The sequence below is a fragment of the Rhipicephalus microplus genome, chromosome X (assembly GCF_043290135.1).
Source record: "Rhipicephalus microplus isolate Deutch F79 chromosome X, USDA_Rmic, whole genome shotgun sequence".
Lineage (NCBI taxonomy): Eukaryota > Metazoa > Arthropoda > Arachnida > Ixodida > Ixodidae > Rhipicephalus > Rhipicephalus microplus.
Genome location: NC_134710.1, coordinates 481,609,870 through 481,624,960, shown reverse-complemented (window position 1 = coordinate 481,624,960; position 15,091 = coordinate 481,609,870). Strand labels below are relative to the sequence as shown.

The 15,091-nt window shown below is 43.2% G+C and overlaps 1 protein-coding gene across 1 annotated transcript in view; it reads right to left on the bottom strand.

Annotated features, from left to right (window-relative positions):
• Positions 1–15,091, bottom strand: part of LOC119160792 (O-acyltransferase like protein) — a 435,386-nt gene that overhangs the window by 285,908 nt on the left and 134,387 nt on the right. Inside the window, exons 5-6 of the mRNA XM_037413026.2 lie at positions 5,558–5,640; positions 2,326–2,499 (exon numbers count right to left, since the gene is read on the bottom strand). Of these exons, the coding sequence (XP_037268923.1) occupies positions 2,326–2,499; positions 5,558–5,640 (257 nt within the window). The remainder of the gene's footprint in view (positions 1–2,325; positions 2,500–5,557; positions 5,641–15,091) is intronic.

The window sequence follows — 15,091 nt, the reverse complement described above, 5'->3', positions numbered from 1 at the left end:
ATAGACGTTTATAGAAGGGTATGCGAGCGAGTTTCTGATGCCTGCCGAGATCGGGCACGCGCCAATGATCGCATGATTACTTTGCCTATATTCCTGTATATATACATTAAAACGTGAGAGCGCAGTAAAAAATGAAACGTTTAATATAATACAATTGTTAGGGAAACATCTTAGAACCAAGACATGAATATGAGAGACGCTGTCGTGGAGGCCTTTAAAATTTTCCATCATCTAGGGTTCTTTAACAAGTACGTTCTAATGCACGGGCCTCATGCATTGTCGTCTCCATCGATAATGCAGCCACCGCAGTCGGGAACTGCGCTTGTGTACTTGTGACTTGGGAGATTGTATAAAAATTCGGCAGCTTCCACATACCTTGGGAATCGATGTTATGCACACCGAAAGTGACTGTATACACCATAATTTCATTGGACAAAATGTTATGAAATGATGCCAAAGATAGGTACCAGTGTACGCACAGACATATGTGAAAGGAGAGGTATATGTTGAACAGTAATATAGGTTGAAGAGTTTGGTAACAACGGTATTGTCAACAAGGGTATACAACACTTAAAGCGGTAAGCCGTTTTTCACGCTTGGGCTTGTGAGGCCCGCTTGCGCTTCTAAAATCGGCCATTTCAAGCTATCCTAGAATGCCTATTGCAAATACAGTTGGGAAGTGCCCACAACACGATACTTTTGCCTTTTTCAAATTGGCGCATTGGCCACTAAGCGTACATACGGCACCACGCACATCTGCGTGGATCAACACTTTGTAATGGTTGTGCAACTTTTAACCCGCTCGTTTAACAATTACCATGAGTTGACACCTGGTACGATTCTGCGATTTTGCTTTGAAATATCACATGCGGTAAGCGAACACCTTCTCTCTTTTATTAGGGCCAGACAGATGCACCCAATCCAGCCGTTCAGCATCCTCTCCTCTAGAATTTTCCTGCTTCCCCGTCACCGCGCCCCGCCATGGTGTTCTAGTGGCTAAGGTACTCGGTTGCTGACTCACAGGTCGCGGGATAGAATCCCAGCTGTGGCAGCTGCATTTCCGATGAAGGCGGAAATGTTGTAGGCCCGTGTGCTCAGATTTGGGTGCACGTTTAAAACCCCAGGTGGTCATTTCCGGAACCCTCTACTACGGCGTCTCTCATAATCATGTGGTGGTTTTGAGACGTTAAACCCCACGTATCAATCAATCAACCATCACCAAGTCTTCGCGTGTGCTTTGAAGTCATGGGGGAGAGAACCCCTCACGTAGTGCCTCACGACGGATATCTTACGAAGTAGTATTTTGTTCAGTTGTCCACAAATTCGTGAGTTGGCGTCTTCCGTTCCTCGTAATAACAATATTGACGGTCACGCAGGTTCTGTAGAAGATGCATTGTTTTTCGATAGCCTTTCGTTGTTCATGGCGCTATACAGGCAACATATGTGGAAACGTCATTTCAACGTTACTGCATGCGCTGTGCTGTGATTCGGTGGCGGCATTGCTTCGAGTCACAAAGAACGAGCGCGAACGAAGAAATATGGTAGACGTGTGGTATTAGAGGGGGAAACACGTCTACCACATTTCCGCGGAAAGTGCTCGGAAGCACGTGTGACGCAAGCAGGGCTGGCCGTCATGTTGCGTCGCATCACAACCACTCCCTGTACTAAGGTGGACCGACAGCTCTCGTTGAGAAGAGCGCGTTTGCAGTGGCATTGGAAAAAGTAAAGATAGCGTTGGTTAAGGAGACTCCTTCCACGGCATGAAGCTGTCTTCCACGGGGGCGTAACGATTACGGTGCTAGAATGCTGTGCGCAGGTCACGGGTGAACAGTTGAGCGCTATAACCAGACACGATGAAGGCCCATGTGTTGGTCAGTGCATGTTTACCAACACCAGGTGGTCGAAATTTCTAGAAGCCTCCACTGCGCCATCTATTATAGTCCAATCGTAGTTTTGGGATGTAAAACTGATGGTATCACTACGCAAGTTCCTATAACCTCTTTTTTCTGCGAGGCAATTTCAATCACTGATGCAGTTCTGCGTTACGACACTTGCTTGCCTTGAAGAAGTTTGGGGTTAGATTCTCACTTGGTTTCTAGGTTTTTTTTTTTGTACACATTTGCACCTATGTGGAAATCATAGATATCTAGTTCAAAGATGACGCCGTTTTTTGTTTTGTTCACATATTTAAGGAGTCACCAACATAGCAAATTTTAACGACCTTTTTAACTATTCTGAGTTATAAGAATATGCTATTTTCTGCTAATCTGCAGTGAGAATGAAGCCTTGCTAGAAGTTAGAAGCAAGAATGTGTTGATTTCTCACCGCTGGCAAACGAGTATTCACAGGTGGCGTGGCCGAAAACTACGTGGAAGATGCTCACAGCACGTATACCATGCATGAAGCGATGGCTGTATGATTCCGAGGATTTCTTGGTCGCCGTTGTCAGTAACCTCAAGTTGGCCGGTACCGAGAAGCTCCGCAGCAAACGTCCCGCCACTGTCGCGTGAATGGCAAGGTGAAAAGAAGAGTTACAGGTGATTGTCATGCTGCGTTTTCATGCTGTGTTCTAACTTTCATGCAGCTAACTCTAAAGACAAGTAGTAGATTGCAAATACGTGCTCAGAAAGCTACCACAGTTTGCATTGTGCCCAGATAGTTAAATCAGCTTTAAACACAATTCTGACAAAGAAGTCAGGAATTTTCGATTCGAATTTTATTAACTAGCATCGAGTGATAGCGATATGTAATTAACAAAATTTGCTACCCTTGATAATTAAACAGGTGCTTCAAGGCAGGGGCTTTTTTTGTTTTTTTTTTCGTGTGCAAGCTGTAAAGCAAACCACACTTTTAGCGAAGCTGTTCAGCTACCAGGACAAAATTGTATAGAATGCACGAGTCTGGCTTTAAGAATACGTTCTAATAAGCTGTAGAAACTCGTCGCTGTGATTCCATTGGCGAATATGGTGTCACACGTGACGGAGGACTATATTGCGGTTATTTAATGGTCCGACTTTTCAAGGTTGCTGTCTTATCTGTGGTTTTCTTTTGAAGTGTATTCCACTATATTCTGAAGGCGCACAACAGGCAGTGATCATCTAACCGCGTCAATAAAATACAATATTGGGTGAATGTTCTTGCAAAGGTAGTATAGCGTAAAATGGGCGCGGATGAAACGGAGCACCTAATGTCACTTTTCCTGCACCGCTTCTGTTTCCTGTGCATTCAAAAATTGTTAAACAAAATAGCCGAATCTTTATGGGTGAAATTGTGGGCGCCGCGAATCCCGAACTATCTGACCACCCATGGAGAAGAAGTAAGTCATGGGACTAAATAGTCTCTTTTTTACTATTGGGAATCGACAACTGGAAGGAAAGAATTATTGCGGCGCAGCCTATCCTCATCAGTGAAGTGCTCGAATGCACTTTAACACCGTAGCATGCTCTTGCACATGAACAAATATTAGCCGAATTGAGTGTTATAGGGGCTACAATTCTCCTCAATACTGAGTGCACTTACACAATACTTAATTCCAAGACATGTGGAGTGCGTGTCATAAATCGTCAGTTCTATTTTTTATAACATTATGCGGATGGAACGCAAGACCCGAAGGTAAATTCACGAATTCAAGCCAATCCTTAAACAAAGCTCCAAATGAAGAACTACCAAAAATCCTACTCTTGAAAAGATGTTTAACATTTGGCGTATTAATAATAATTACTTTTGTTGATTATTATACGTCCATGCAAAGTTCAAATAAAATTTGCCGTGGGATGTGTTGGAGCACAGGTGAGGTAGAAGAATTCTTCCCAGTGTAACTCTCTAGAAATGCGACTGCCTCTAACTTTTGAATACAATTATGACCCCTTCCCGTCATCACTAAAAATTGCTTATTAAATCTTAGTTATTTGGTTAATTAGGCCACTGAGTGCCAAAACTACTGCCTCACTTTGTGTTCCACTGCACACATAAGTTATCTGCGAAGGCGGTTATTATGTTATTTCAAGTACTGATTTTTAGGAAAACTATAAAGGTTAACTTTCAACTCCCAGTATATTGGTGCCCATCTTACGATATGTCCCAGTAATTATTTACAACATCCTTGTGAAAAGCCAATATGGTGCCAAGTATACATTTTTATCTGGCTACCGCTGAAGAGCATCGTGTAAAAGGGGCCTAAAAAGCTGTCAAGGGAAGCCAAAATCCCACTGTGTTACATTGAAGTCCCTTAAATTAGTTCCAAAAAATGCCATAATTACTTACAAACGACTGCGTTCGGAATTCCAAAAGGACATGTTTTCGGGCTAGTTGGTGCATGCTTGGTGCAGAAGACTGAGGCGAAAAAAACGTATCGTGAAGCAGGAAGAGCAGAAGAGAAGAAAGAACAGCGCCAACTACCAACTGTTTAATGACCGTCTAGGAAACGCACAGGAAAGAAGACAAAACCGCGCATGCGTATTTCCTAAACTTTACAGTGCGCTGTAAAGTTCAGGAAATAGTTTAGGGAAAAGGGATCATGCGCATCTTTCAGCGCACTGTAAAGCCTGCAGATGTGTGCCATTGTTTGAGAAAACGGTGATTCTTGGTAGGAAAAAAAAAACAAACAGCTAGAGAGCTCTTGTAAGCCTATGTTATCAAAAAGAAAGGGCCCGATTGTATCAGTGATACATCTATTGTATTCTACTCAACAGAAATGCAGTATTCGGATAACTTAGTGCCTTGATCATGACGCTGTGCGATGTTTGTTTGGCTGTGCCCGCATACGTGGTTTTGTCTTCTTTCCTGTGCGTTTCATAGACGGTCATTAAACAGTTGGTTGTTGGCGCTGTTCTTTCTTCTCTTCCGCTCTTCCTCCTTCACGATATGTTTTTTGTGCCTCAGTCTTCTGCACCGACTACGTTCAGATACGTAATTATCAACGCCCACTGTTTTTCAATACTATATATTTTGGTTTTGAGTTTTACTATACTTAAAATTTAACCCTTTCTTTCCTTCATCAAAGAGTGCAAACAAAAGCTCCTTTTGAAGGGAGCTTTAGCGTTAGGCTACTAAAGGAGCCAAAAGCTTATTAAAAGCTCCCTTGCAGTGTCTGGTGGGTGCGCAAAAAGCGCCACAACTATGTTACTGAGACCGCAAGTACGCTTGACAAGTAACAGAGTGTGAATTACGGACCTTCTAATAGAAATGCTTAGCTCGACAAAGTCATCTGATTAAAGCATAAACATTTTATATGAGATGAGGTTATAGACACGGAGTGTATACATAGGTGTGGTAATATACTCTAAATGTTCCAAACTGCAGGCAGCATTTTGAGACTTATATGACTGGCTTTTGAGCACACTTGCTCAACCAACAGATGAAAGATCATATGGTGGTGCTATAATGAATAAAATACACAATAGTGCACAGCATACATGAAACTGTAGGAGCCCTATTTAGTAAGGCAACATTATTTTTACGGTCATGGAGGACCAAGCACCATTCGCCATTGGTTATCTATATATGTGTACTATATTACTTTATCTCCACGCGAAGCATGCCTCCTTGTTGGACTCACCTGTTGCCCTGCTCTGCTTCGGCGCATAGAGATCGGTCAATGTACCGAAAACCAATAGAATGAGTATAACACCTAGAACAGCACTGAAAAAGAAGATTTCAAGACAAAAATATAGACTTAGATGAAGCATAGAAAGACACTTTGTGTCATTTAGCATTGAGTAAATAAAGTATGCAGTTTCAACACTATAGCGTTCTTTACTGGACAAAAATTATGACATCATAGGAAAACGTGCCATTAGGGTAATTATGGTTCCTGTAACATTTTAATTACAGGAAGTTATTAGGCAATCACTTTGCTGCCAGCAACAGACTGTTATATGCATCTAACGCAGTTTGCAGGCGCTTTTATAACAGGCATGACAAAGCACATTTCGAATAAATATGAGTGAATTGTAAATGAGGTGGTAGCCTTTCACAATAGTATTCTCCCCCTGTATTATGTCATTGCTGACCATTGCAACAGAGAATGGTTCCGATATTTTAATCTAATACAAAAGTATCAGAGTAAAATTTTATATAACGTATACTTCTGAGAAGCGAAGTAAGACTCATCTATCATGAAAACTGTAACGCCACCCAAAAACCAACTCTGAATTTATTCACAGCAATTGGCGCAGGGGAACGACGTGTCCTGAGTCACTCTTAATTCATTCTTACGTCATTTTCGACTGCTGCCTGCCTTTCCGACGTGAAGTGAACGCAAAGCGGGCAAACAATCCTTAATTTCAACAAAACCATTGGCGGACCCTTCAGCTTCTTTAAGAGTTAAACGTGACAGCGATATTCTGCTCCTAGTGTGTACTTCAAATACTTAGTGCGTGAAATCTTTTTGAACATGCTACGCACCCACGACGTGCCATAAAGGTGCTGTTGCAGATAAAGGAGGAAGAAGGGGCGGTGGGCACGAGCACGAGCTGCGGGCGCTGGCTCACTCAGTTAATACCTTGACCTTCAACGCAGCCAGACGATCGGGTCCGGGTCCCCTTCTACGTTTCTCACCCTGTTCTGGTGCCGAAATCCGCGAACGAACCAGGACGCTTCGGCCGCCGGATTCTACGCCTCCAAGAGTATGATTTTGACATCGTGTACAAGTGTGGTAGAAAGTATAGTGACGCCAACGCTCTTTCTCGCAGCCCACTACCAGCGGCTCCACTCGGCGCTTCTGCAATCACTTTGCACAACACACCCTCGGAGTCTACATCTACGGCGGTTCCCTCTCTCGCCTCTATAGACCAGGTGCCTTCGGATGACCCCCACGATTTTCCTTCTCGACAGCTGGCTGATCCATACTGTCGGCGTATTATAGGCTAACTCACTGGCAGTTCCTGTCCACCTAACGCGAGAATAAGTCGCCAACTCTCCCAGGTTAAGGTAAACAACTCGGTGCTCTAGCGCGAAATTCACCATCCTGACGGTCAACACTGCGTTCCCGTTCTACCCAGATCGCTTCGGTTCGAAGTCCTCAGAGCGCTTCATGACCATCTGACTGCTGGTCACCTTGGTTACCATAAAACCTATGGTTGCCTTTGAAGTCGGTTTTATTGGCAAGGCATTACCACTAGCGTTGCTCGGTACGTCGGGTCCTGCACTACCTGACAATGTAAAAAACTACCAACATCTGCTCCAGCCGGTACAATACAGCATCTTCTGTGCCCAGCCATACTAATCGAAGTTGTAGACGTTGATCTTTATGACCCCCTTTCAGTCAGTGCTGCTGGCAACCGGTGGATAGTAACAGTCGTTGACCATTTGACGCGCTACGCCGAGACAGCAGCGGTCACAACAGGTTCAGCTTCTGAGATTGCCCAGTTCATCCTCCATGGCGCATCTTCCGAATGAGTCCTCGCACCCAAGCACAGTGGATTACGTGGATAGGGACAGTTTTTCTAGCGTGTACCCGAAACTCTTCAAGTGGTGGGGATGTGTTCGAGGTAAGTTGTTTGTAGTCTTGTTCGCGATGAATTGCGTAGCTTGGGTTAGTCCTATGCGAGATACTGGCCTTGCAGTGAAGGTCTTGAGAAGTTAATGTCGTGGTCCGCTGGGACAATCAGACGAGAGGAGTAGTGAGACTGGTTGACGGCGAAGTCGCGGCCTGCTGCGACGTCAAAAAGAGAGGAGTCGACAGACCGGATGAAGACGAAGTAGCTACCCGCTTCGATGTCGAGGTGAGAGTGGTCGGAAAGCTTATCGAAGACGACGTCGCTGCGGGCGGCAATGTGTAGGCGAGAGGCTTACTGAGTTGGGTGCATGTGACTGTGACGGGTACGGGTGGGGTTCGCGGCCGCGGCGCGGTTGCGCAGCGAACCATTGCTTGAACGCAGATGAATCGATCTTCGTATTCCTTAGCGATAGTCAAGTCTGCCTCCAGGTCCTTAACATCTAGCGCAGCTTGAATCACCTTGTCGAAGGGAATGAGGTGAGCGTTTTCGTCCACAATGATTTCGATGAGCTCTTGCCCCGCCGCGGTGGTCTAGTGGCTAAGGTACTCGGCTGCTGACCCGCAGGGCGCGGGTTCGAATCCCGGCTGCGGCGGCTGCATTTCCGATGGAGGCGGAAATGTTGTAGGCCCGTGTACTCAGATTTGGGTGCACGTTAAAGAACCCCAGGTAGTCTAAATTTCCGGAGCCCTCCACTACGGCGTCTCTCATAATCATAGAGTGGTTTTGGGACGTTAAACCCTACATATCAATCAATCAATCAATTTCGATGAGCTCCTGGAGACTGCGAGCAGGGGTCACCGAGTCCGCCAGTAGAGTGTCGAGAGTCGATATTGCCTTGGTGACGGCTGTCTGGTAGAAGCCATGCTGTACTCGGAGTTGACCCATTGTCGAAGTCGAGGGCAAGACGACCGGGTGGGTTTCGGCACCAAAACTAAGTGTGAGAAACGAAGAAGGGGACCCGGACCTGACGGTCTGGCTGCGTTTAGGGTCCAAAAATCAACTGAGCGAGCCAGCACCCATGGCTCGTGTTCACACCCACCGCTTCTTCTTCTTCCTTTATTTGCAACAGGTGCAGCAGTGTGTGTGTCTCTTGTAGTGAGTGACTGACTTTAAACTATGAAGTCATTATGATCCATGTTCTGAGGTCCGATGGCAATGTACGTTTGTATCACGCACTATTACGGCAATATTCCTGTAATATTGTGAATCACGTGTACAGGGTGCCTGTGGTTGTAAAGCTTGAAAGTTGCTTTCACTGCATTTCCAAGCGGCGAAAGCTAGTTTCGCTGCTTTCAGAAGCAGACAGATTATAAACCGTTTTTTAGGTGTTCGCAATGTTCATGACCCTTTTTTGCACACTGTCTGTCAATTGCAATTGGCGAGTGCTTTGCCCGACAAGAGCTTAATTTGGGCGACTTGGTTCATCGTTGTTATGTTCTAGTAACAGTGCGACAACTTCAGGAAGGGACAAAAAAGGGACAGGAAAGAGCACTGACTGTCAACTAAACTTTATTGAAGGTGCTACGACCGCTTTTATGCAGAGTACAGAAAACAGTGCTCATGCGTGATGATATATGTGTGACAATGATAGCATGATCTTAACTGAGAAAAGAATACTCTCTTTCGAAAAGGATAATCAAGGGTGTACTGATGCATTGATCCTTAAACTTTCTGCGTCTAAGATCTCTCTTTTGTTTTTTGTTCTTGCTTTTTCAGAAACAGTGTTTTTTGAAACATAGGACTACACATGCTTTTTTTACAGTGTACGGCCATGAGACTACCATAGCTATTCTTAACATTTAACGTATGCTGTCTTGCTCGATCACTGAAGCATTACCTCGTTTGTCCTATGTTCACTTTTTTACGTGTCAACGATATCTCATATACGACGTTATACTGGCATTCAGTAAATATAATCTCGTTATTGATAGTGCAAGATTTACTATTCTTGTTTCTGTTTAGTACACAGGCTATTGAAAGATTGCAAGGGATGAAAAATAATAAGTTATTTTCATATCTAGTCGCAATTTTCTTCAAACTGTGAGACACTTTATATACGTACGGCATAACATGCAAAGGTCTTTGGTCATTCTGTTTTTCTCTTGGTCCCGTTTTGTTCATCCTAACCTTCTGCAGGAGGGCTTCGCAAACAGGCGTGATGATGCTGTTCGGATACCCAGCATTTTTAGTCTTTTAATGTGGTTTTTGAGGCTGACTTCCCCCTTGTGCTCACATGACTTCTGAAGGGTGGCCTGAATACACGTGGTGGCGATTCCTCTTTTTATTAATTTAGAATGCCCACTATCAAAAGGCAGGACATTCTTTGCACTGCTGGGCGGATAGTACCAGCAAGTATGGACATTATCAGAAAAAGAAAGGCGGATGTCTAGGAATTGGATACCATTGTCTTTTGTCAATTCAAATGTGAACTTGAGCCCCCAAGAGTGCTCTTTGAATACGTTGAGTACGGCTTCAACGTTGTCATTAAAACACGTTTGTCCAGATATTCCTACAAGTACAAGGCAGTCGTCAACATCGCGATACACTATGATTACAGGTACGCATGCAAAGCTTGCAGAAATGCTTTTGTCAATAACAAATAAAAAGATGTCACAAAGAAGTGGGGCCAATGATGAACCTATACATATGCCAGTGTGTTGGATCAGGAATTGCCCATCGAATTTGATGGTAGTTGAATTCAGATAAAATTCTAAAAGCGTTATAAAATTTTAAGAGTTCATGCCTATTTTATTCTGAAAATTCACCTCCTGTTCTTCAAAACATTTCTTGACAGCAAAAATAAGGCCGTCACAAGGAAGAGTAGTACAGGTCAACAACATCTACTGAAAATCTCAACACATTGCAGCAGAAAAGTTCCCGCAGTTCCTGGACAAAATCCGAGGAGCTTCTTATGAGAAACGGATTTTGAAAAGTCAATTTTTTAAAATTGTCTTGAAGAAATCTTCCTACCTGTTGCTACCTGGACGTTCTCTCGGAAACGCTTACTCTGAAAGGATGCTCAGGCTTGTGTGCCTTGCAGGTGAAAAAGGCCTCCAAGTAACATCTTTCGGACTTACCTACTAACTTCTTTAGATTGTCGAGCTTCATGCAGTTGATTAGCATTAGCGTTTTATGCTGTTTGGGGTCGAAATGAATGAGCTATTTCTGGATAGCCGGGGTTCCTTTTGACCCAAATCAATTTTGTTGTGGAAGTACCACGAATCCGCCTTTTTATCGGCCTGTACAACTTCCAAATTGTTATCTTTTATAAATGTGGCTGTTTTTTCAAAGGCGATTTGGGGGTTTCTTGTAGTCTTTTGTGGCACAGTTGACACTTTCCGCTTTAATATGGCTTCATTCTTCGTCACTCGCTTTGTGTCCCAGGCTGCGCACCATAGCCATCTGCTATAGGATTCCAGTCTTAGTTCCAAACTGTATTTCGGTCCTTTCGCAAATACCTTTTCAACTTCACTTGGTAAGAATGTACCCCAAACTTGGTCACTTTGATCAGCGACTGATTTTGTTTTCTATTTTTCGGTAAAAAGAGTAGGGTTCGTTTTCAAAAAAATTCTGCTGTTTTCCTCGCAAGGCATTTGAAGTGACCAAGTCTTGCAGCATCACGAGGAGGATCCTGCTCAGTTATTGCAAGAACATTAAGCCAATCGTAGTACATCTGAATCTGTCGCCTTTCTCAGATTTTATCATCTTGCATATTTTTGGCATGACCCCAAGAAGGTTGCACACGACCGAAAAAAGCACCAACCTCAAGAGGGGCCATTCCTTTCACCTGCAAGACACACAAGCCTGAGCATCCTTTCACAGTAATTGTTTCGGAGAGAACGTCATGGCACCAACAGGTAGAAAGATTTCTTCGGGACAATTTAAAAAAATGACTTTTCAAGATCCGTTCCTCACAAGAAGCTCCTCCGATTTGGTCCAGGAACTGGCGGAAGGTTTTCGCTCCAATGTGGTCGGATTTTAAGTAGATATTGGTGACCTGTAATAATCCGTTCCTTGTGATGGCCTTATTTTTGCTGTGAAGAAATGTTTTGAAGAACAGGAAGTGCATTTTCAGTATATTATAGGCATGAACTTTGACAATTTCATAGTGCTTTTAGAATTTTATGTCGATTCCACTACCATCAAGTTCGATGGGCAATTCTTGATTGATATGTGGGGTTTAACGTCCCAAAACCACTCTATGATTATGAGAGACGCCGTAGTGGAGGGCTCCGGAAATTTAGACCACCTGGGGTTCTTTAACGTGCACCCAAATCTGAGCACATGGGCCTACAACATTTCCGCCTCCATCGGAAATGCAGCCGCCGCCGCCGGGATTCAAACCCGCGCCCTGCGGGTCAGCAGCCGAGTACCTTAGCCACTAGACCACCGCGGCGGGGCGATGGGCAATTCTGAATCCAGCGCACTGGCATATGTATAGGTTCTTCATTGGCCCCACTTCTTTGTGACTTCTTTTTATCTGTTATTGAAAAAGCATTTCTAATAGATTTGCATGTGTACGTGTACTCAGAGTGTATCGCTATGTTGTCGACTACCTTTTACTTGTAGAAAAGTTCGGACAAATGTGTTTTATTCAAAACCTTGAAGCCGTGCTCAATCTATTCAAAGAGCACTCCTGGGGACTCAAATTGACATTTGAATTGCTAAAAGACAACGATATTTAATTCTTAGACATTCACCTTTCTTATTCAGATAATGTCCATACTTGCCGGTGCTATCAGCCCAGGAGTGCTAAGAACGTCCTGCCTTTTTATAGTGGGAATTTAAAATTAGTAAAAATAGGAACAGCCACCACGTGTAATCAGGCCACCCTTCAGAAGTCATGTGAACAGAAGGGAGAAGTCAGCCTTAAAAACCACATTGAAAGACTAAAATATGTTGGGTATCCCAACAGCTTCCTCACACGAGTTTGCGAAACCCTCCTGCCGAAAGTTTAGATAAACAAAATGGGACCAAGAGAAAACCAGCATGACCTTTGTATGTTATACCGTACGTGCATAAAGTGTCTCACAATTTGAAGAAAATAGCCAGCAGTCATGAAATAAACTTGCTGTTTTCCGCCTCTTGCAAGCTTTCAAAAGTCTGTGTACTAAACAGCTACAAGAATAGTCAATTTTGCACCATCGGTCACGAGAAAAGATTTACTGAATGTCAATCTAATGTATATGAGATTGATGAGATTGATAATGTATTTGAATGTCAATCTAATGTATATGAGAACATAAGACAAACGGGGCAATGCTTCAACGTTCGAGCAAGACAGCATGCATGAAATGTTAAAAATGGCTATAGTAGTGTCATGGCCGTACATTGTAAAAAATTCAAGTGCAGTTCTATGTTTCATAAAACACGGTTTTTGAAAAAAAGCAAGAACGAGAATGAAAGAGAGATTTTCGAAGCATTTTTATCAAGAAGGCCAAGGATCAATAGATAAGTACACCCTCCCTTATCCTTTTCGAAAGAGAGTATTCTTTTCTCAGTTAAAATCGTAATATCATGGCCACACATGTATGGTCATGCAGGGGCACTGTTCTTTTGTACTCGGTATAAAAGCGGTCGTAGTGCCTTGAATAAAATTCAGTTGACAGTCTGCGCTCTTCCCTGTCCCTTTTTTGCCTCTTCATGTAGTTTTCGCGCTGTTACTAGAACATAACTGCTTGACCCGAGTTAGTTTGGCCTTTTGTGAAATTATAATGTGTAACACAGGGCTACTTTAAGAAAATCATCAAGTAATTTTGCTTCCTCGCAGCATGTTTTTTCTATCCAATATTTAGGCACAGTTTGCCGTAAAAAATTTCTAAATATTTATGTGACGTGCTTGTGCCAGTTACACTGTACAACACAAAGTACTGTTCTGGAACATGGAGGAAATTGTTAAAGCGCGTTAAAAGCCAGCACCCGGGGGTAAAACCTTCTTCAAGCTTGATGCTGGCATGTTTCTAGTTAACATGTCTATGCCTGACAAAGTTTTATTCGTTCAGTGGGTGATCTCTGCTTTTTATGTCGGAAGCCTGAAATTATTTAGCATGTCTTTCTCGATTGTTGGGGCGGGGTGTTCTTCTAGGATGTCCTTTAAAGGACACTAAAGAAATATTTTTCACTACATGAGCAGAGAATAAGGTATCTATCCATTGATAATGAGAATAGATTTCCGTTTGACATCTTCATGCTGTTGGCTCTGCATAGTATTTGTAAGTCGCACAAGACTATACGTCATGATGATGTCGATGTTGGACAAGCTACCGAATACTTTCGAGAGTCCTTCAATTTGTACCTAGAATTGCAAAAAATGCAAAAAGATGTGTCCGATTTAGTACATCGCATGAAATCACTAATGTGCATGAAACCATTGTAGAAAATGTGTGATGCTGAAATTCGTTGAAGCACTGCAATAATGATGAAAAATGAGGAGCTGCGGCTGTGTGGTAGAACACCTGCTTCCCAAGCAAACAACCTGGTGCCATCTCCACTGAGACCAGGCGCTTTTTAAATATTCATTATATGCGCATCTTTCTCAATTTTTTCTTCATGTAAAGGTGATAATTTTTTTGACGCTGATGCCGACACTCACGATGCCGAGGCTGACGCCGATGCCGACAACAATGCCGATGCCGACACTTACTCCAAAGCCGTAAATTCTGTGAAATGAGCTCTTTAACTCCGAGGCACCATCATCATGCTTCATGTTTAAAGACGAAAGAATCGAGGTACCTCTCTATTGAGCGAGATTGATGTTGTGTCTTTGTATTTTTTTATTTCTGTTTCATCATGAAGATATTAAGCGGTACCTCTTCTAGCACCTATGTTCTGGATCTACGCCGGTTGGATGTATCGAGGCGCGAAGTTGGTCAGAGTTGGTTACCAGCACTTGGTGGTTGTGGACGCTTTCTTTAGCGCCCCGGTGCCGCGACTTCGTGGAAGCTGGCGTCCCGCCCCACTATATCGGCGTGACCACTGTCAGGCTATCAATGGGGCGACTCACTTTCTGTGCGAGTTTTTTATTTAAAGTGGTAGCGGTAAAAAGCCCGTTTCCAGAAATTTCACTCTCAGAGTCGTTCATACTGAGCAAGAAATCACTGATTTCAGTAAGCGAGCATTTCAGGCAGATGGCAATAAATAAATAATAAAAATATACGACGTTTCATTAAGGGCAAGTCGGTGTTAAGTTGGAATAAAAGAAACAGCGTGCGGGGTGTACAAGAGCGGCTCGTGTATTACATTGTGTATAGAATAAATCATAGTTAAAATTTCCGCCGTGAATTCTCTTATTTCCAGCTAAGCTTGAGCGATGGCCGGTATTATGTTGGCCTTAAAGGCATCTGTCAAATGCATCTTATTTTTACGAATCTTTCTCTTCAGGAAGCCCAACAAAAAAGCCTAGCTGGTGAAATTGCACAATCTTGGTGGGCAATTTTATATCTACAAGAACCTCCACATGTTCAAATCATTCATCCATAGTTTCGCCTGAATTTTCAACTAGCATATCAGATATACATCATTATGTTGACGAGCCGACTTTGCTGCTTTCCGATCCTGATATCCTAAAGTAATACATATAGATTACGTTGTCT